Here is a 19367-nt window from a genome sequence, read left to right as displayed (position 1 = left end):
CAGTTGATGCCCTCAAACGGCTGTCGACTAAAATCGTTCTGGATCCATTGCTCCACCAGACCCATCGTATCACCAACAAGGTAATCATATTATGCGCCAGTGGGGGAAAATATTGACTGGTGCGCTTCTATTTCATCTATGTCTTCCATCGTCACCGGTACCCAGTTAGAGTCATTGTCTTCTTTCCAATGAGCCGAAGGTAGGAGAATAAATCTGCGAGGTTTTTTGGCCTTTGGGGTGTCGGAAATCTGACTGGAGTCTGATGTTGATAGAGAATCGCTTTCCCAGAAGGCTCGGCCCCCCCTCCGGTTACTTGAAATAGAAGATGCGATTCTCAGAGTATGCATCGACTCTTCGCTCTTTTCAGTCGTTTCTTCTGCAGCCGGAGTGGAGTTAGAGGTCCGGAACTTGAAATCTGTGTTTCTTTTGGGATGTGAAGAGCACCTTTGACTTCCCGGCGGCCGGTGCTGGATGTGTAGTAGTTGATGAAGCGTAATCTCTCGGGGCTGTGCTCTGCCTTTTCCAAATCTTTCATGCGTTGATATCGCCGCTGCAGCTCAGCGTGATTCCGGACGCCACTGGCGAATTTTATGGGGCCCGCAAAGGCGTTAATTCGGGATTTCAGATTATGCTTGTCGGCTCTCCTCTTCTCCTTAGCCATCTTTTTTCTGGGTGCAATGCTTGATACCTTTCAAGATCCGCATCGTCCATCCATTGAAAGTTGGATTTAGGATAGGGATGATTTGGAGGATTGAAGTTAGGATCACTGTAGACTGCTTCGAACCCCAGGGCTTTCTGACCCGCCGGTTTCTCTTCTGCCGTTTCGTCGTTCTTTTGAAACAAAGTTGCCAGTCCAGCAGAAAAACCCCTAGGATCTGGCCCCAAGAAAGGGGTATCGAAGTTAACTAGTCCCAAGATTTTATGCTTCGGCTTTGCACCGTCATGCAAAAGTGCGACATCCCATCAGGCCGCCCATACTATGCCCAAGCAGAATCACATCGAGATCATCTGCCTCATGCGGTGACAGCCTACAAATATCGGTATAAATTAGCCCCCAACGATCCCTGCGACTGACCTAGATGGATCACAATCAGCGTTCTACCCTATTCACGTACCATCGGCTTAATTGGGACATTGCCACTCGGAAATCGCCTTCCGACTTGTAGCGAGGATATATACGCGTGTGTACCACATGCGACTCATTTAGCAGGCTTGCTAAGGCACCGTGAACCTGCAAAGAGAGATCTTGAAATGTAGTTTCTGAACCATTGAAGCCATGGATATAAACCAGTAATAGCCTTCGCTTCAAATTTTTTGGTGTGCCCAGCCCCGGCAGAGACAGACTGGAGCAAGAGCGGACCGCGCCTTCGTAAATCACGGACTCAATGATGTCAATAATCTGAGGGAGAAAACTTGGTATGATATTGAAAATGTATTGGGACACAGACGACAGCATCCGGCATAGGTCGGCCCCCACCCGTAGTTGGGGCCAAAAAGAAAACTACACAATCACGGCCCGCTAGAATTCTATCCACCAACCCAGCCTTCAGCTTACGTGGACCTTAACCTGCCTCCAAGTAAAAACAAGGACAATTAGCGAGAAAGTGGTCTTGAACCATAGCTATCGAACCTGTCGTGAAATAAAGTTGATATCGCTGCCTGAGGCCTTGAACCCCACCCAACAACATCGCCGACCGACGATTGGACAAAAACCAAAATAACAGGTCAGCCAACAGAGGATCCTTGTGATGCAGCTGAAATCGTGCAAGGCGGGGGCTTTTACGCGACCCCCCTGACATCCATAATTCCTCCTGTTCCACAATGTTCAACAATCCATACCAAATCCCACACCCATTATGTCAGATCCACCTACCCTTCCGCCTTGGAGCCAATCAACCTTGGTGATACGCGAGCGGCAGAAGAAAAAGAGGGCTAGTACATCGAAGGTCCGGACGGGGTGTGTGACCTGCAAGTAAGTCCAACGCCCAAAATCTAGTGCCAGGTGAACTCTTAGTGGACGAGGAGATCCGCAGCGCGTAAACACAATGCAGCGATCTACCCGGCCCTACGACCTCACTCGGGTAATATGGCCGGAGCTAACACCCGTTTAAAGATCTCGCCATAAGAAATGTGATGAAACGCGACCCGCTTGTCTTATGTGCACTCGTGGTGGACGTGTATGTCAAGGATATACAGCGCCACCCGATAAGCGAACGCGTGAAGTGCGAGATGCTCGCACCGCGAGGACAAATGGTGGTGCTCTAAGCATTGTACATGTGGGTCAGCAACAAGTCCAATCCGCTGGTTTAATCTATATGCGTGATGGGAGTCAAGTTGGTTTGTCGCGGATGGAACGTGATTATTTGTATTCGTTTCGTTCGTATACCGCTGGCCAGTGTGCTGGATATCACTTCGACCCATTCTGGCAGGTTCTTGTCCATCAAGTCAGTGAATCTTGCCCCGAGGTCCGCCATGCAGCTATTGGAATCGGTGCCTTGCATCGTAGATTTTCGAACCCTGGTTCCAACCGGAATGATATTTTCCCAATCCGACAGTCCTCAAAGGCGATTGCTTGTCTTCGTACGGCGATGATGAAGGGCCACCAATCGGATCCCGCGGCCACGGAGAAGATTCTGGTAGCCTGTGTTGTTTTAGTTACATTCGCTCTGTTCCAAGGCGATGTTGATGCCGTTCGCTGTCATCTGCAAGCCGGCACTAAACTCCTCTGGGAATGGAGGAAGGAAAATATCAAGAGCCCGGTTGCTTCGATTTTATTACACACATTTATACAGCTCCATATTCATTGGGCAAGCGCTACAAGACTCCAGGATTATCTAGAAGGAGGTTATCCCTATCTTCAAGAACTTATCCATGATAACCTCGTGGACATCTCTGCACATGCCGATGAACCGTCAAAAGCGACTATGCTGGTGTCTGTCCAATGTTGGGCGTTAATATTCAGCGATCCAGTGTCGTTTGACCCGCAGCACACCAATTTGTCACGAGGATTTACATGGGACACTCCCGCGAACAAGGTCCATCGATTCAAAACACAAGTCGAGGAGTGTAGTGCTCTTCACAGAAAGACTAGCTCTGCCACAGACCTCCGTGCCTTCATTGTCCTCCAGATACAGATTGAGATGATGCAAGTTATCCTCGCCTCAACGACATTTTCAGGCTATGAAACAGAATGGGATCCTCTCCTTCCACATTTTCAGCGCGTTGTCGATAAAGCAGAAGTGTTATTGAGTAGCTTCAATCACTTGCCCGACCCATTGTTTTCTGTCAAGGAAGGATTCTTAGGAAGCCTCATGCTGTGTGGGCTCAAATGTCGGGACTGGACCGTTCGGCAGAAAGTGTTGGCTATCTGCCGAAAGTACAATCGACGAGAGGGAATGTTTACTACCGCCGAAGCAGTTCTCCTATTACAGACTGTCTACGATTTTGAGTCTGCAGGGATTCCACCGGGAGAGAATATACCCGAGTCCGCTCGTGTCCCCCTAGCGTACATCGCAGAACATCCCAACCTTTCGAAATTCAACACCAAAAGTTACATCAGATATTGTGATAGGGGTGGGAATTGGTACAGCAAATGGCTGTCACCTTGACTTTCTCTGGTGTTGTTAAACAATTTCATGATTGACCTGTTATGAGTTATATATTTCGGGATAGATACACATACATCACGTCCTTCTGATCATTCTAACACAACTATTCAGCAATAGAAAAGAATTCAAACCCTTCGCGCATGTAATTCCGTCGACAATCATTCGAAAGTAGTCTCAATATCATCTCATTCAGCATCGTACATCACAGCCCAGTTGGACAAAGTGGGCCGTAGGCTGCTCCACCCAGATGTCGCTGAAACCACGATGAGCTGCCCACGCACGTCGGGCAGTAGAATATACTTCTCGGATCGTACTTTGCCTTGATGAGTGTTAACAGCACATAATTTGTACCATAAAAGTTCGTCGCCCATAGGGGATCGTTGCGATCGGCCTTGGTTGCAGTTAGTTGGGTTGTTAATTCACATCAAAGGAGGAATCTTCATACCTCATTCATATAGCTCCCGAGCAACGGTTCGAGCGCTCTCATAGCCCCTCCCTTGATATTAGTGATATCGTCTTTGACAGTTTCAGCAGATGAATGATTAGTCCAAGATCTTGCCACAATGCTGACAATGTAGGTAGACCGCCAGGCGGGATTCACGCTGGAGTATTTGTCAGACGCGTCAGTCAGAACCTTTCCACCCCCGACAAGCTCGACGGTATTGAATGTAAATTCCTCGGAATTGCCCGCAATGGTACCGATCATGTGGCGAAGGGAGGTCCGACTGGTCGTCAAAGCAACTTTGCCAAACATTCGTGATGTCATGGCGGAGTTAGGGGACGCAGCCCCAATTGACTGGGATACACCAGACATGGCCTGGAAGTATGCCCCATACGTTTTGAACTCATACCACACCACCAATATACGAAGTGAAGAGCCATTATACTTCTGTAATGTCTGAAAAAGTGGATCAAAGTCTTTCTGACACTGGACAAGAGACTTGTTCATAGCGGCGACAACGTGCATATAGCCGGCTGTTTGATTAGCCATGGGGCTGTTAATAGACCAGGAGCCATAGCCGGAGAATCCTGCATCCATGATGTTGGGATATTGCTGGTAGACATCGGTAATCGCGTCTAAGAGTGAGTCTGTGTCATTGGCCAGTGGAGTAATTGCGAGGGACTGTGCGACAACAGGTTTGCTGGGATATACCTTGACGGTCATCGACGTGACTACGCCGTAAGTACCGGCCCCTCCACCTCGAATGGCAAAGTACAGATCCGAGAACTGACAAGAATTGGCCGTGGCGATCTCGCCATTTGCCAATACAATTTGGGCCTCGAGTACTTGGTCTGCGGCAAGCCCATAGTCATGACTGGCTGGCGAGTGTCCCCCACCCTGCGTGTAACCGCCAATACAACCAACGGTCTTTTGGAACAAGATCAGAATTTTGCTTTTTTGAGGGAAGGAATTTCGCGAACCGGATCTCCCCCGCCAACAACCGTGAGATTGCGTTCAAACGCAACTTTGTATACCTCTTGCCATATATAGCCCCCAGCAATAACAATGGCGGACCCAGCCCAGTCGCTCCTCGTACATCCATTCGAGGAATTATATATTTCTTGGAAAGAGATTCCCTTTCGAATGTACTTGATCCAAATCTGCAATGCTCCATAGCCTTCAGATCTATAACCAAGTGATCAGTTAAAATAGCGCATTTGTTGAACGATAGTGTGCTACTAACTTCCCTAACATGTCGTGCCCCGTATTCCTAATCACGAGACGAACGTGGTTCTCCTGTGCAAATTTGATACCCGCTGCTACCTCATCGGGCTCTGTTGCATTGATGGTATACACTGGAGCTGGCCCTAGCGTACATGTGCGAGGCCGATGGCTCATGGCGATTGGAAGGCAGGATTCCTCTGTAGGACCAAAGTAGCCGACAGGAGAAAGCTGTTGGAATGTCGAATTCGACCACTGCGAAGACACATAAGCGCATTCATTGTTGTCTTGGTAAGTGCCGGGGTAACATGAGATGGCGACTGGAAGGTTACGGATCAATTTCCCTAATATCGTAGTATTGAGGGCATCCCATGTGCTCAGTGAGGGCCAGCAAGAATCTCCTGGAGTCTGAATAGTAAGTCGATTTAGTTTAGTAAAATGCAGTGTGGACGTTTTTCAGGTTGGATTTTGTAAAATCGACTTACACATTTGCATGAAGCCTGAGGACCCGCGTAGCATAAACTAGCGCATTGCAATAGTGAGAGAACTTTCAACAACATTGCTAGGCTTGCTTGAAGATAGGATTGGTCGTTGGAGTCGAAAAGGCATTTAGGGCAAAAATCGTGTCTTCCTAGCCATGCAGGGGCATTTACCCGTAGGTGTCATGTCGAAGGCGACCCAATGATTCTGCGTGAGAAATGCGAGTTTGCCTGCTTCGAATTATCGTGGATGTGCTTTGGGTAATTATTAAAAAGGCTAGGCAAGCACAATGTCATACGCATTGGAGAGGTCTAGGCTTCGGTTGTCGGTGCCCAACCTGAAAGATTTGAAGAATAACCCAAAGGGGATAATGCCTATTTTAATGTTCCTAAAAGGCTTGTTAGCAAGAAATATACATCCCGCAGAGCTTCGTGGGCTATCCACATCTCGTTTGCAAGCTTCCTCTTGAATAGACCCAACAAAAGTTTCGAATACGACGACAGGGATTTGGAGTTCGCTAAATTTAAATCCAGGCTGCAGATCTTAGCCCTTTGGATGACTTCTTTTGCCGCCCTGAGGCCACCAACTACTCAACAAACAAGCAATTCCCTTGTGCCCAGGCATTATTTATAGGTGACCGCCGATTTTCATCCGAAGTGAGATTAGCAACATAGTGTCCCGAAGTAGGTAATCCGTATGTCCCAGCATAACTAAGCGGCCAATTTCTACAGATAATTACTATTAGATAATCGCCTGCATCTAATCTGTGTTGCCCTCCTTCTAGCCCAGCCTACGTTGTATTTTGGCCTGACAGGGTTCCCTAGTCTTCTGTCTTTCGTAATAGTAAATAGCACATCCAATAACGGTAGCCTATCACAGTCATTCCCAGATCGTATGTGCACAAACAGATTAGTGGAATGACTCCTTATGAGCTCAACCCCAAAGACATATCAATCACAAACCAAATCTGAGCTATACCGGAGCGCCTCATCTGTTATCACTCTCTGGACAAAATTGTACATACAGTATTGCGCTGTTATCAATTCCGCGCCTATGGATGGACTTGCTGCTCCCCAAGGGGTGGTAACTCAACTCTCGGTGAACGGCCTAATTGCTGTCACCTGGGCGGGGGCAGGATTGGGTATCCTCTTTACGTCTGCTCGAATCGTTATTCGAATCGTGTATGTGAAGCGGCTACTAGCGGATGATTACTTCATGTTGCTCGCCTTGGTCCTTTTGATAACGAACGCAATATTACAGACCCTACAGGCACCACATCTCTATTATATCGTCCTTGATATGTCCGGGCCAGATATTGTGTACCACGGACTCCACTACACATATTATGAGTTTGCGATCATTGCGATATTCTGGTCCGTGCTATGGAGCGTAAAAGCCTCATTTTTGGCGCTCTTCTGGATGATATCCAACGGGTTACCTCGGTACCGGCGAATCTGGTGGGCGACCGCTGTGTTCGCAGCCCTAGCATACATCGGGTGCTGGATTGCATCAGTATACACCTGTCATCCGCCATCTAATTACTTCAAGTTTGGTAGAAACTTTCATTTCTTGGATCTTCTGATACATCCACCTAACAATTTGCAGGGAAATGCTCGAAGCCAATTGATCAGAGAGGATCTGTTATCTCCATATCCTATAGCACTGCAGTGGACATCCTTACAGACTTATTGAGTACAAACACCTTTCCACATGCTATCAATTCTCGAGTTGATTCCATTAAACAGTCATGTCCCTCCCACTTGGCATAATCTGGGAAGCAAAAATCAACATACAGCAAAAGATCGGTTTGGTGATAGTGTTCTGCCTTGGAATCCTAATTGTCGCAGCGGCAATTATCCGAGCAGTTGCAATCACCGGAAAGGCATACTCAGATCAAGCAGCACTCGCAGTATGGAGTGTCGTCGAATCCTCAATATGTTCGTTTTCTATTAGCATATCCACGATGTGATCAGATCCTAATGACAATCGAAATAGCTATCATCGTCGGGTGCCTACCGCCATTCCGAGCTATCATATCTACTCAGCCAAACACTAACCAGCCTCCTTACGGCTCCTCCCGCGCTACACCAAATTCCTATGACCGAAATCATTCCACACGCGGAAAACATCGTTCTGACGCCGCCAGTTGGAGTGAACCTCCGTTCCCATTACATGATCTTGGACCCTACCAGAATAATCTGGATTACAGGACATGTGTACAAGATGTGTACATAAGCGGAGGTCAAATACTGCCGAACAACGTGCTGCGTTGTGCATCAGAGGAGGCGGTTATGGGTGATATAATAATGGTACAAGAATTTGTGAGTTCAGCGCTGTTATATATATTCTACTATGAAGAGCTAACTACAGTGTGTTCACAGAGTGTGGTATCTTCCAGATGATACCGTCTGTATGTACAGGATGGATTAAATATATTTCAAGCATGTTTGCGTGGCCTCATGGTATGGTTAATTCTAAATCTCTCTCCAGCTTCAATGTTAATACTATTCTAGGGTATCTTAGAGTAGATATTAATATATCAGAAATATCTACTATTGGCAATCATGGTTTATGTAGTTCGTCACTCACGATTGGTCATGTTGTGGAACAGGCAAAGGGAGTCTGACGGGTACTAGCTCAGACCCTACATAGATACTCCAATAATCAGCTTCCATCCCATGTCAGACCTCCAGTCTCTCTGTGTGCCACGAGAATAAAATTCTGCACGGGGGACAAAGGGTGGCCCTTGTCAGCTGATGCTGATGAGGAGACCTCACTCTCCTCCGTCTAAATTCAGTCCAACTTTCCTATCGCCATGATCAAACAAGACACATGGTTCCTGACTCTCGTCCTTGCAGCCCTCATGTGGCCAAAATGGGCACTGTCCGACTGTTACAATCCCGATGGCACTCAAGCCAATAATGACGTTCCTTGTACTTCTAGTGCGACAACATTCTGTTGCAATAAAGGCGATATCTGAATGTCGAATGGTCTATGCTACCTACAAGGGAAGCGTGGGTTTGTGCTATACTTATTGCAGTGGGTTTTCTTTCCCTGGCTAAACTAAGAACATGAACGGACAGATGTAAGGTGAACTAACTCAAATCGCCTCCCCACAGTGCCTTATAACAAGAACTCTGGCTTCCCAATTGTCGCAGCCCAGTACAATGGAAATAAGACTGTGCACTGCTGTGGCACGACTGCTTTGGAGAACGCCACCGTCGGCTGCGGAAACTTCAAATAAGTCAATATTCCAAGTGGCACTGCTATCCCAGGCGTAGCGGGCTTATCAGTGAATTCTCCCGGAGGCTCACCGGTAACACATCCACACCAGTCTCGCCCAATGGCAGTTCCAGTTCCTCGCATGAGACCGCCATCGGCGTTGGCGTCGGGATTCCACTTGTGATAATAGCCCTTGCCTCTACTTCATGGGCCCTGTGGGAGCGTCGGGCTCGCTTCAAAGCTCTATCATCAGTGGCCAAAAAGCCCATGAATCAACATCTTACATTAGAAGGCTTTGAGCAACCACGGATACCTCATCGCCCTGTCAAATTGGATGCTTCTAATATATCAGAGTTGGGGGCCGTGGAGAACCACAAACCTCGAAGTGAGCGCCAGGCTTGATGGATTGTCTGATACCGCATCTTTCTATAACCTTTCTATTTTGATTATTGCCCATCAGCCTTTCGAGTAACAGACTTTTGGATTTGGTGTGCACTCAGGTGGAGTATATCATGTCAAGTACTCGTGTCTATGGTCCCACTGAAAATACGTGACTTCTTCCAAGTGTTCATGTGTGGTAACTATATTCCTTGTTAATACACCCACATAGTCAATCTATACGTTTAACATCAGTATTAACGATTCAATTCACAAAGCTATTTCATGGAATATTCAAAATGCCGTTTCTGCGCGGCTCTCTGCTACAAGGCGCGTTAATACATCATATCATATTCCCATTCTGTGATTTACGCACGTATAATTACTCCTTACTTCCAAACACGCGCTTAATCGACCCAAACCGTGATTTCTTCTCGCTCGTCTTCCCAATCTTACCCTTTCCCCTGTGAAGCTCCCGCAGCCGCCATAGCATCCCAAGCGCACTAGCAACCACGATGTTTTCTCTAACGGAGCTCTGACCAAAAGGGAGAAGAAGAAGCCCCTCACTGTATGATAGCCACAACGAGTCATCGAGCCCGATATGATAATATACGGCCTGGATATCGCCATCGCTGGGTTCCTGCTGTGCTTCCTGTGGTGAAGGGTTGCGGACAAGTGTATACCGCAGGCGACCATTCCGGCTGGGGTGGATCTGCCATTGATAGGTTGTTGATCCACCGTCGGTATCTGGGACCTGGAAGGTGAAGTAGGCGTTTTTGACGATGCCGGTGCGGGTTGATGAGGTGGGAATAGGGTATGTCACACCAAGGAACATCTCGGTTTCATTTGCGCCATCTGTGGTTAAGATGGCAGCTTCCTCTTCGGTAGTACAGATTGCCCTGTTGGTATGAGCATGAATTTTCAAAGACATTTAGAGAGAATGGAACGTACAATTCTACCTCAGCCGACAAGGATGACGGTTCTCGGCATTTCACTGATCCTACTACCGCTTCTTCATCTTTTTCACGATTAAAATCCACGTCGTACAAGACGGTGATATCACCTGGTCCATTACCCTGCGGTTTCGGCATGACTCCTATGGCGACGGCGTACTTGGTACATCCAATTGGGAGTGTGCCCTTAGCAGCTGTATACTGGGTGCTGATATCATGGACGGCAAGGTGAGTTGCTTCTCTGTCGTGACGAGGGATATACAGTGCACGTGAAAGGTGGGCTAAAGCCGCGGCATCGGGGTGTCCATTTAGTGAACCGGCGGAGCGGGTGAGTTGGTCCTGCGATGTGTACTGGTCCCAGCCGGTCAGGCCGGCCGAGCCTCCCGCTGCGAAGTCGGCCATATTTGTTGATTAAAGAATATCTCTTGGGTCAAAGGAACTGTTTTGGTCCTTTGCTGGATAATTTATGCGTTTCGCATTATCACTCCACTGGGATGGAGGTAGAGTGGGGAAATAAGGGTCTATACATACCCGTGGACTCGAATAGACTGTGTGCACAGCATGAACGCCCGAGGCTGATTACTAGGTAAGCATTAATTGGGGTTACATTAGCCGACAGGACAAAATCAATTCAAAAATCAGCTTGGAAAAGGGGCTTAGACTAGGGAAGAGGGTTGACTCCGTTCCCCGCGATGTTTTGGCGTGATCCTTCAGCCTCTTACGTAAATACCAATGCGTCCGACCTCGGGACATCTATGAATGGCAGACCTAAAAGGGAATAGATAAAAAGGAACATCGGGTGATCGTCAACAATCAGCACGGATGTTCATTAGTCCATTTTATTTCTGCTTCTTGGAGCTGCCTCCACGTAGATTCGCTCATTGGCCAAAACCCCATAAGTTTCCTGCCACAATCGTCCTTCGCCTCGTAAGGATTCGCCCCATGATCTAGCAGGGAGCGAAATATGACCTGGTTTTGACCGAAAATGGCATACGTCAGCGCAGGCTGTCCTAACATATCAGTGGTATCCGGATCTGCACCACGTTCTAGTAACAATTTGACCATCGATTCCTTGAATTCATCCACAGCCCAGAGCAGGGCGTGCTCAAAAGGTCTGTCAATTCTCTGAATATGTTGATGGGGAGACTGGACATTTACATCCGCCCCATAATCCAGAAGTAATTCCACAAATTCTGGATCATTACTGTGCACGGCCGAGAGAAGAGGCTGCACCCATTCCTCGCGGTACTCCGAGGAGTCCGGTATATCGGATAGAGAGAACTGAGGGGATGCGCCACCTTGAAGTAATATTTCGACAATTTCTCTATTCCGACATCGAACTGCGTAGGCCAACGCTTTGGTGCGGTTGAGACTCGCAGTTCCGGGGACCAACATCCGAACAAGTTCTTCATGGCCCTGCCTCGCTGCCATCATCAAAGGCGCACGTGGCTGTGGCCGATGATGATCCAAAATCAAGTCCGGTTCTTCACCGGGCGCAACAATTTGTAGCGGCACAAAATCGGTATCTCCGTCGTCCGCAGCCATAAAAAGAGGATCGTCTTGAAAACGAGCGAGAATGTCGACTTCCACTCCATGTGTGAATAATAACTGGAGCACCGGGATCTGGGCGGCAAGAACCGCCGCGAATAAGGCGTCTGTCATCAGCTCTTTTTTGTCGGGCTCGTGCCCATTTTGCTTCGGAGCCGACAGAAGCACGTCAACCACATCTACATGCCCTTCAAACGCCGCTATCCACATAGGCCGGTGGCCCACAAAGCTCCTGATGCCTTGCCAGGCTCCGACGTCCAGCAAATACTTTGCTTGGGAAGCATCGCCGTGAATAGCAGCGAGCGCCAGCAGCGTGTGTCCCTCCGGGTTACTTATATTAACACTCGCCCCGCGGTCAATCATGTATCGGACGATATTTTTATGGCCGGCACTTTCGGCCAGCCAGATTGGGTGCGGCTGAAATTCTCGAAAGGTGCGCCGAGCTTGAACGCCGAATTGAGGGAAGCGTCGACCTTGCCGTCTCAAGTTACCCTTCGCCTGTTCCTTCAGTAGAGGAGCGCCAGCGTCTACCACCTTTTGTAGTGTATCCATCTTGCCATTTCCCGCCGCCCAGTATAAAGCAGAACTGTTGCCATGGAACACATTGTATTGGTAAAGGTAAGGGTTGCAGATTCTGTAGAGGGAGCGGTTTGACAAGGCCAAGGCAGCGAGAGACGATTCAGATGGCAAGTATGAGGCAATTAAGAGGATCAGCTCTGTTGGTAGGTTTCCGATCCTAGACATCCTTTGGGACAAGCTGTGGATGGTGGAGAGAAGGGGAAATGTTGTCGTGGAAGCCCCGCGACAAACAAATCAAAGTGTGGCCACTAGATTAGGACTAGCTGTGAAATAGATAAAAGAACAGATACGATCCCCTCTACGCCATAATTAGAGACCGTGGTTTTTAGTGCGGACTAGGGGCAATATAGGCTGTATTTTTCATACACTAGCCTTGTAGATTTATCGGGCACTATTTTGTACCACGGCTAGCCCTCTTTAGCCTCATAGGAGTATCAATAGACAAAGGTAGCGTGCTCAACTACAGTAAATCGGCGCTGTAAACGCTTGATTTTGCATGACTAATGTTCATGTGCTGGAAAAAAATTTTCAACAGAATTTCTCAATATATCGTCATGGCTGGTGTAGCGTATATCACTCTCCAACACTTCGTCGGGCTTTCTATCGACCGAAATACAAGCGTAGTATCAGCTACCAGAGGCCGGGTTACCTTTTGTGAGGAATACTTTTCACGTTTGAAAGACGGTCCGCTGTTTGTTGATATCTGCGACTCAACCCACGAGCTCATGGTTATTCCTGCGCGACCTCAATATGTCAAGCAGCGCGGTATATAGCATTAAGCAATAATGTGTGTACGTGGATAATGGGTCTCATGCAGTGATTGGAAGCTTAGTTTGAAGGAGAAATACGGTTGGAGGAAGAATAGAGCGTTCACTCCACATAAAGGGTCACAAGGAAGGATATCGAGCAACGGGATTAACTTGGATTATCCACTGTTCGCCCACATCGTGATTAATGTGAAGAGGAAATCTCTACACTCTGGATCCAGGATTAGGAGCCTGACGTGGTTGTCATAGTGCAATGGACCGCCCCACACATGTGACAACACAGTGCCCATGAGATGGGAAACAGACCGAAGTCCTGGGAAATGGGAAATTGCAGATTGTCAGCCTCACTTATAATACGGCGAATGATTTTTCTGCGCAGCTGCAGATTGATAATCATTTAGGGGCTTGGCAAGGGCGGCAGTGCACTCCGTATAGTATAGACTACTAAGGTATGGTGCCTCACATAGCGCTGGAAGTAAAGTATCTAGACATTAGAGGCATCTCACCGAACCCAGTTAAAGGAAATAATATGGTTGCTACATACGCGGTGCATATGTGATCACATTACCAACAGTCCCGAGAAGATCGACCAGAGCCTCAACACGTTTGCCAAACCAGTTCGCCTAGGTCGTGATAGAGGCAGTTTATGAAATATATGCTGTTTCCGCCCCGTATTCTCTCTTCTATTATGACTAAATGTAACATTATTAATAACTATGTCGTTCAGCTCGCACTGCTCTTCAGAACCAATTCAACACTTACGGAGACTCTATGGGGTGATGTAGGTGGGGCCGGGTACGGGAAATTAGGTGTGGCCGAGCCCTGGAACCTGACCATTTAGAATAGGGCTCAAATCGGGGTCCATGCAGCTACCCCGGGGCCCTCTTTTAGGTAGAGCATGAAATATCTGACCCTGACCCTGAATATTTTGACCCTTAATTTCGTGGCGCTCATTAGTAGTATTCTTGACTCATTGTTTTAACCTCTCTAACTAGCGCGTATGAAGTTCTGTCTCTTGTTGTCCCTCGTTTCTCTTGAACCACAACTCTACAATCTTACTCAGCCCTACAAGTACAGAATATCTACCCTTATCGACAAATCCCAACATAAAGAATGGCCAACACAACCCTTTCCACCGCCGCATCCCTTCTGATGCTGGCAACGACCGTCTTTGCCGCATGCGAATCTATCAGCTACACCACCTGCGCCGACACAATCGTCCACTGGTACGATCCGACAAACGGACAAGTCTGCGATCCGATCGATTGCGGCGGTGGTCGTGCTCCTGTTAAATACGACGAACCTTGCTGCGCTGCCTACAGGGGCACAAAGCCCTGCGTGTCCACGACCTCTACTCTCTCATGTTGGTCGCCTTCAACCGTCGCTGCTTCCTCGACAATTGCGTCCGCCAGCTCTGCTGAAACTACCTCTGCATCTACCACTGTCACGGTCACTGCCACGAGTGATACCAGTGCTTTGTCTTCTACTGGAGGGGCGGCGGGGACTTCCTCACACAGTATTTCGGGCAGCACCACTGCTCCTTCGACTACAGAGGCTCCAACTCAGTCAACAAACTCGGAGACTTCTGCATCCGGCGCGAATAACTCAAGTAGCCCTTCTCAGCCAGTCTCCACAAATATTGCCGGGACCCATGTTGGTCCAGTGATAGCGGTTGCTGTAGCTGTGGTTGGTGCTGTTATTCTTATTTAGGTGAACATCCGGAAATATGGGCCCTAGTGCTCCGATACCAGATCCTGTCACATTAGCCGTTATATGTAATATATTTGCAAAATATAATATAGAATATGTTGTCGCCCCTATAACCTCTTTCGGTTTGAGATGTCGAGGGTCGGATTCGCGAATTATATCAAACCGTTCAACACAAGATAAAATGAACTTTGGCTCCAAATTCCATCAAAATCATACAAATTTTTTAACCTTGATCCTACCCTTCTGCTCACCCCCCGTGCGGCTGGTGCTAGTTGTAGGGGGAATGCAAAAAGGACAGGCTAAGGGTCATCTGGCAAGATGCACTGACCCCTTGCCTGGACCCTATAGGGGCCGCCCAGAAGGGGCTCGGATGGGTCCGTCAGGCCCAAGCGAACTAAACTATCTCTCTACACGCTAGCGCTTAAACTAGTATGGGCACTTTTTTATCACTTTTTTTATCACTTGTTCATAAATAGGGGGCCCATTGCCAAAAAAAAAAAAATCTATCCGTCTAGTTCATTCGTCAATCGTTTTTGTCGTTCACTTTTGTCATTCGTTTATATTGACCATGGCGCGATTTCCTGCTGTTTTCGTGCTGTTCGCCCTCCTGGCCGCTACTCTAGTCACTGCATTTAACCAAACATTAGAATTGGAGAATTCGAATTGTGATGTGAGTAGTGCTTTCCATAAATATGTTTCAATTTCAAATACATAAGATCTTAACTAAAATATATTTTACTCAGAACAACTGCTACTTCGACAGCTTCCCCGGCGGGTCCTGCACGGACGACCCAGCATGCATGTGTGACAAGCAGCAGTACCGCGAGGCGTACTTCTGCTGCATGAAGGATTGTAACCCTAATGTTATGCCTGGTAAGCTTATTATTTTTATTTCTATTCGTTTTCTTCTTACGCCATTCGCCAACTGGATCAAGAATCGCAGCTAATAATCTTCGTAATCTAGATTCCATTACCCGGCAGCATAGGGAATGTAAAGCCAGAAATATGGATTTCACCTTCGATGCAGAAGCTCTTTGCGGTATCAAGCTGACTACTTCCGCTGGTTTTCTGGTAGCGGCTGCTACTACTACTTCTACTCCTGCTGCTGCTACTGTTACTGTTACTGCTACTGCTGCCGCCGATTCTACTGCCACGGGTGACTCCAAGTCCTCAACGCCGTCCGTTTCTACTAATTCAGCGGCATCATCAACGATTACCCAAGCGGCTTCTTCTACGGGCACTAAAACAAGCTCAGTCAGTTCCATGCCGGCTCCTACCAATAGCGCGCCAGGAAAGGGAGCTATCAGGAACGCTGCGATGATTTTAGTTGCTTTATCTGCCGTAATGTTGGTTTAGGACAGCATTTAATACGAAACAACGAGCTCGATCAATGCTAGCATACAAGTGCATTCCTTGTAATGATGACTTTCTTCATTCCTTGTTGATCCAATGTCCTAATGTTCAGTTGTTTTGAGTTATTACCCTGAATGGTACAACCCTCAATGGATTTGTTCCGCTTAAATGTTTAGCACCCGATGGGCGAGGATTTTCTCCCCAGCCACCTTCTTATCCAAATGTCACATATACTGGCGAAACTTGGAGCCTATAAACGCGTAGTATCTGGAGAATATTGCGACGAAAGAGATACCGAATACCTGTAGGATGACAAGGTTTTCGATGGGCCAGGGGTCAGCGTACATCTTGAGACACACCCCGCGCCTCATCAATTTCTCGACGCCCTGTACTATCGAGTCCATGACTTTTCCAGGTGCTTGGAATTCAAGCGTTCTAGGTGGCCATAGCAAATGATGAAACCATTCAGTTTGACCCTTGCTTCTTCCTCCCGCACCCAGAGAGACTTCTCCATGAATATCCACTGGGGATGAAGAAACAACTCAGTAGAGATGTTCGTTCGATATCATCTAAGTCAACCAGTTGGTCTAGAGGTATCTACGTTGTGTGTTAGATAGCTCCAAGTCTACGCAAATAAAATTAACCCAAGGGTGAATAGAGAGGAGGTTGAGAAGTAATAGTGAAAGTGGAGCGACAGAAGAAACCAGCCAAGAGAAGAAGTTATAGCACCCGTCCTCTACACAGTTTCTCATTTTATCAACTTCATGGACATTTAAAATCAAATCTAAAAAGAACCTCCAAAAACGTATCGGTATAAACTATACTATATAATTTCTCGCACTCGAAACATTTCCCTTTCCGTTTTAGTTCTCACCTCTTGTTGCCTTTTGGTCACTCAGTAAACTTCCTATAATTATAAGCTCGCGTCCCTTAATGATGTCAAATTTCCATTAGCTCTGATTTATAATAACTTTTCTCTGGACAAAACGTGAGCAGCGGGCACGGCGCGAGACAGCGGCCCGGACAACGGGCATTTAATTGGTTGATTACTTTCAAACTTCATACCCACCTGGATTTTGCTATAGCCTAGTAACAAAATGCTGCATTTCTTCCAAATATTTTCTCGCTCTGCTTTTTTAACAGGTTTGACGGAATCTAGATTTGACGCATAAGAATAAATTGATTCCCGAAAAAGGAACTATCGAAGAAAAAGCTAACGAGGTAAAGGCCCGATGACCCATATCTTAAGCAAAGTATCGTCATCGTCACACATCGTTGCTACATGGAGGTTCAAAAGGTCCATAGCAATAGCCCTCCTAACAAAAGTTGCCAAAGCTAAGTAGACATTTAGCATGAAACCACTGCAGGGCTATCAAATGCTCATGAAACAGTGATGGTCGAAGATCCACTACTCTGGTATCCCTCAGTGCTGACAATCTGGTAGTTGTGCGAGCCGATGTTCATTCCGTGAGAAGCCCAAGCCTTGAAGTGGTTGGCAGTGGTGACTGTTCCGCTGGAGCGCTTGGACCGGCGGATGGACCAGTACTGGTCGAAGGTGGCAGTTCCCGAGATGGAAGGCTGGTTCACCTGCTTGTGGGTGTAGATATCGTAGACAGATCCATCGCTAGTCACGGTTCCCTTGAAGGTCATGCTACTGCCGGGGTTGTATTCGCCATAGCTTTCCATGATGTAGTATTCGACGAGGGGGCTAGTGGTCCAGCCGTAGACAGCGAGGTAAGCATTTCCGGAAGGTTTGAAAGAGCCGGAGAAGTTGATGTTTCTAACACGGTGTATTCGTAAGTATATTATCAAGAGAAAAACAGGTGGGCTTAACTTACCGGGAGCTTCCAGTAGCCCAGCCCTTGCCAGAGGTGAAAGATCCGCAGTTGGTCCAGTCGACGCTGTATTCACCCGCAGCACCGTTGCTGTAGGAAACACTGCCAGCTCCGTTGGTCCAGAAAGAATAGAAGTAGCCATTGCTGGTTCCTTGCTGGCTCGTGGTAATCGCTCGCTTTTCCACCTCGCTGGGAAGCGCAAAGGCAGTGACAGCAGCACAGGCAGCCACAAAGAGGTTTGAGAAAGAGACCATGATGAAGGGTCTGATGCCGTTGGTAATTGTGGAAGACGAAGAGATTGGAGTGGTTTATTTTGTGAGAGGGGATTTCCTCTGCGAACGGCCTTCCTTTTATATTGATAGGAGGTATTGATAAGAGGATGTGGGGCGTCAGCCGGTGTTTCTGAAGAGTTTCATCTGGAAACGGCCTTCCTTTTATATTGATAGGAGGATGTGGGGCATCAACCGGTGTTTCTGAACAGTTTCATGTGCCGGATGTCTTAGATTTGTATTTAGCCAACGGCCCATTTACCCCTTCCATACTCCCATACTCACCACTCCCAATTGTACTAATTCTAGTCCGTAAACGGACCACGATCCGTTTCTACCAAGTCTTAGCGGTAGTCCATCACATCCTCAACTAAACCCCTGTATTATTCAACCAGCCTAAAATCCAATTTATCGGTAATTTAGGTTAAAGGGACTTACGGCTAGGCTTCTGAAGCGGATAAATTTCGTCGCCAAGTGAAAACAAGAACGTTGAAGAATCCAGCCACATGCGCAGAAGCAAATGCGGGGAAATTCATCACGGCTATAATGGGTGTAGCTTGGCTCAGCCTAGGCTAAACCTAACATCAGGCAGTTTAAAGGCCGGCAAAACAAAGGCTATATGACCATTTTTCCGGACCATTTCGGTAGAGAAGTCGACATAGAGTCAGCGAATCGTAACAGGATGGCCGATCCATTCATAGATCAGCGGGTGTTTATCTCAACCGAATCTTGGCAGGTGGGTATCTTCCTGTGTTGATGATGTGGGTAGGCAGGTAGGTAGGAAAGGTAGGCCACAAGCAGATATTTGAACCGCATTTATGTAGCAACATTCGTGATTAGGAGTGGATTTGCTCAAAATATTCCTCGATAAAATGGCCCACTGTCGGCTCTAAATGCAATACATGCGTCTTTTTTTTCCTGGCTGGCATTTTCGACCTTTTTATAAGATTGTAATAACAGGTGCGACCACCTGCACTCTTCGAGTGACTTTTCCGCCCCTAA

The 19367-nt window shown here is 47.4% G+C and overlaps 10 protein-coding genes across 10 annotated transcripts; 5 read left to right on the top strand and 5 right to left on the bottom strand.

Moving 5' to 3' along the window:
- Positions 1–89: 89 nt before the first annotated feature.
- On the bottom strand, positions 90–1456 carry N7537_010338 (uncharacterized protein; the record flags this gene model as incomplete). Its single annotated transcript, XM_056901392.1, has 5 exons — positions 90–415; positions 445–668; positions 689–905; positions 979–1028; positions 1116–1456. 5 exons carry the CDS (start codon positions 1454–1456, stop codon positions 90–92), a joined length of 1158 nt encoding a protein of 385 aa, XP_056750060.1.
- A 400-nt stretch (positions 1457–1856) lies between these two features.
- Positions 1857–3608, top strand: N7537_010337 (Zn(II)2Cys6 transcription factor domain-containing protein; the record flags this gene model as incomplete). Its single annotated transcript, XM_056901391.1, has 2 exons — positions 1857–1972; positions 2114–3608. The coding sequence occupies 2 exons, from the start codon at positions 1857–1859 to the stop codon at positions 3606–3608; spliced, it is 1611 nt and encodes a 536-aa protein (XP_056750059.1).
- A 202-nt stretch (positions 3609–3810) lies between these two features.
- Positions 3811–5790, bottom strand: N7537_010336 (uncharacterized protein; the record flags this gene model as incomplete). Its single annotated transcript, XM_056901390.1, has 5 exons — positions 3811–3999; positions 4054–4977; positions 5031–5235; positions 5294–5591; positions 5757–5790. The coding sequence occupies 5 exons, from the start codon at positions 5788–5790 to the stop codon at positions 3811–3813; spliced, it is 1650 nt and encodes a 549-aa protein (XP_056750058.1).
- A 2882-nt stretch (positions 5791–8672) lies between these two features.
- On the top strand, positions 8673–8995 carry N7537_010335 (uncharacterized protein; the record flags this gene model as incomplete). Its single annotated transcript, XM_056901389.1, has 2 exons — positions 8673–8769; positions 8871–8995. The coding sequence occupies 2 exons, from the start codon at positions 8673–8675 to the stop codon at positions 8993–8995; spliced, it is 222 nt and encodes a 73-aa protein (XP_056750057.1).
- Positions 8996–9733: 738 nt separating this feature from the next.
- Positions 9734–10706, bottom strand: N7537_010334 (uncharacterized protein; the record flags this gene model as incomplete). The annotated part of the gene is made up of 2 exons (XM_056901388.1): positions 9734–10250; positions 10303–10706. 2 exons carry the CDS (start codon positions 10704–10706, stop codon positions 9734–9736), a joined length of 921 nt encoding a protein of 306 aa, XP_056750056.1.
- A 411-nt stretch (positions 10707–11117) lies between these two features.
- On the bottom strand, positions 11118–12596 carry N7537_010333 (uncharacterized protein; the record flags this gene model as incomplete). The annotated part of the gene is made up of 1 exon (XM_056901387.1): positions 11118–12596. The coding sequence occupies one exon, from the start codon at positions 12594–12596 to the stop codon at positions 11118–11120; it is 1479 nt and encodes a 492-aa protein (XP_056750055.1).
- A 389-nt stretch (positions 12597–12985) lies between these two features.
- Positions 12986–13204, top strand: N7537_010332 (Tetratricopeptide-like helical; the record flags this gene model as incomplete). Its single annotated transcript, XM_056901386.1, has 1 exon — positions 12986–13204. The coding sequence occupies one exon, from the start codon at positions 12986–12988 to the stop codon at positions 13202–13204; it is 219 nt and encodes a 72-aa protein (XP_056750054.1).
- A 1107-nt stretch (positions 13205–14311) lies between these two features.
- On the top strand, positions 14312–14908 carry N7537_010331 (uncharacterized protein; the record flags this gene model as incomplete). Its single annotated transcript, XM_056901385.1, has 1 exon — positions 14312–14908. One exon carries the CDS (start codon positions 14312–14314, stop codon positions 14906–14908), a length of 597 nt encoding a protein of 198 aa, XP_056750053.1.
- A 568-nt stretch (positions 14909–15476) lies between these two features.
- On the top strand, positions 15477–16264 carry N7537_010330 (uncharacterized protein; the record flags this gene model as incomplete). Its single annotated transcript, XM_056901384.1, has 3 exons — positions 15477–15578; positions 15652–15781; positions 15873–16264. 3 exons carry the CDS (start codon positions 15477–15479, stop codon positions 16262–16264), a joined length of 624 nt encoding a protein of 207 aa, XP_056750052.1.
- A 1377-nt stretch (positions 16265–17641) lies between these two features.
- On the bottom strand, positions 17642–18350 carry N7537_010329 (glycoside hydrolase family 11 protein; the record flags this gene model as incomplete). The annotated part of the gene is made up of 2 exons (XM_056901383.1): positions 17642–18041; positions 18100–18350. 2 exons carry the CDS (start codon positions 18348–18350, stop codon positions 17642–17644), a joined length of 651 nt encoding a protein of 216 aa, XP_056750051.1.
- Positions 18351–19367: the final 1017 nt, after the last annotated feature.

This window comes from Penicillium hordei (genome assembly GCF_028827395.1).
Source record: "Penicillium hordei strain IBT 12815 chromosome Unknown utg000005l_segment0_segment0, whole genome shotgun sequence".
NCBI lineage: Eukaryota > Fungi > Ascomycota > Eurotiomycetes > Eurotiales > Aspergillaceae > Penicillium > Penicillium hordei.
The sequence above is the reverse complement of the archived record's forward strand: the minus strand, read 5'-3'. Positions and strand labels throughout refer to the sequence as shown.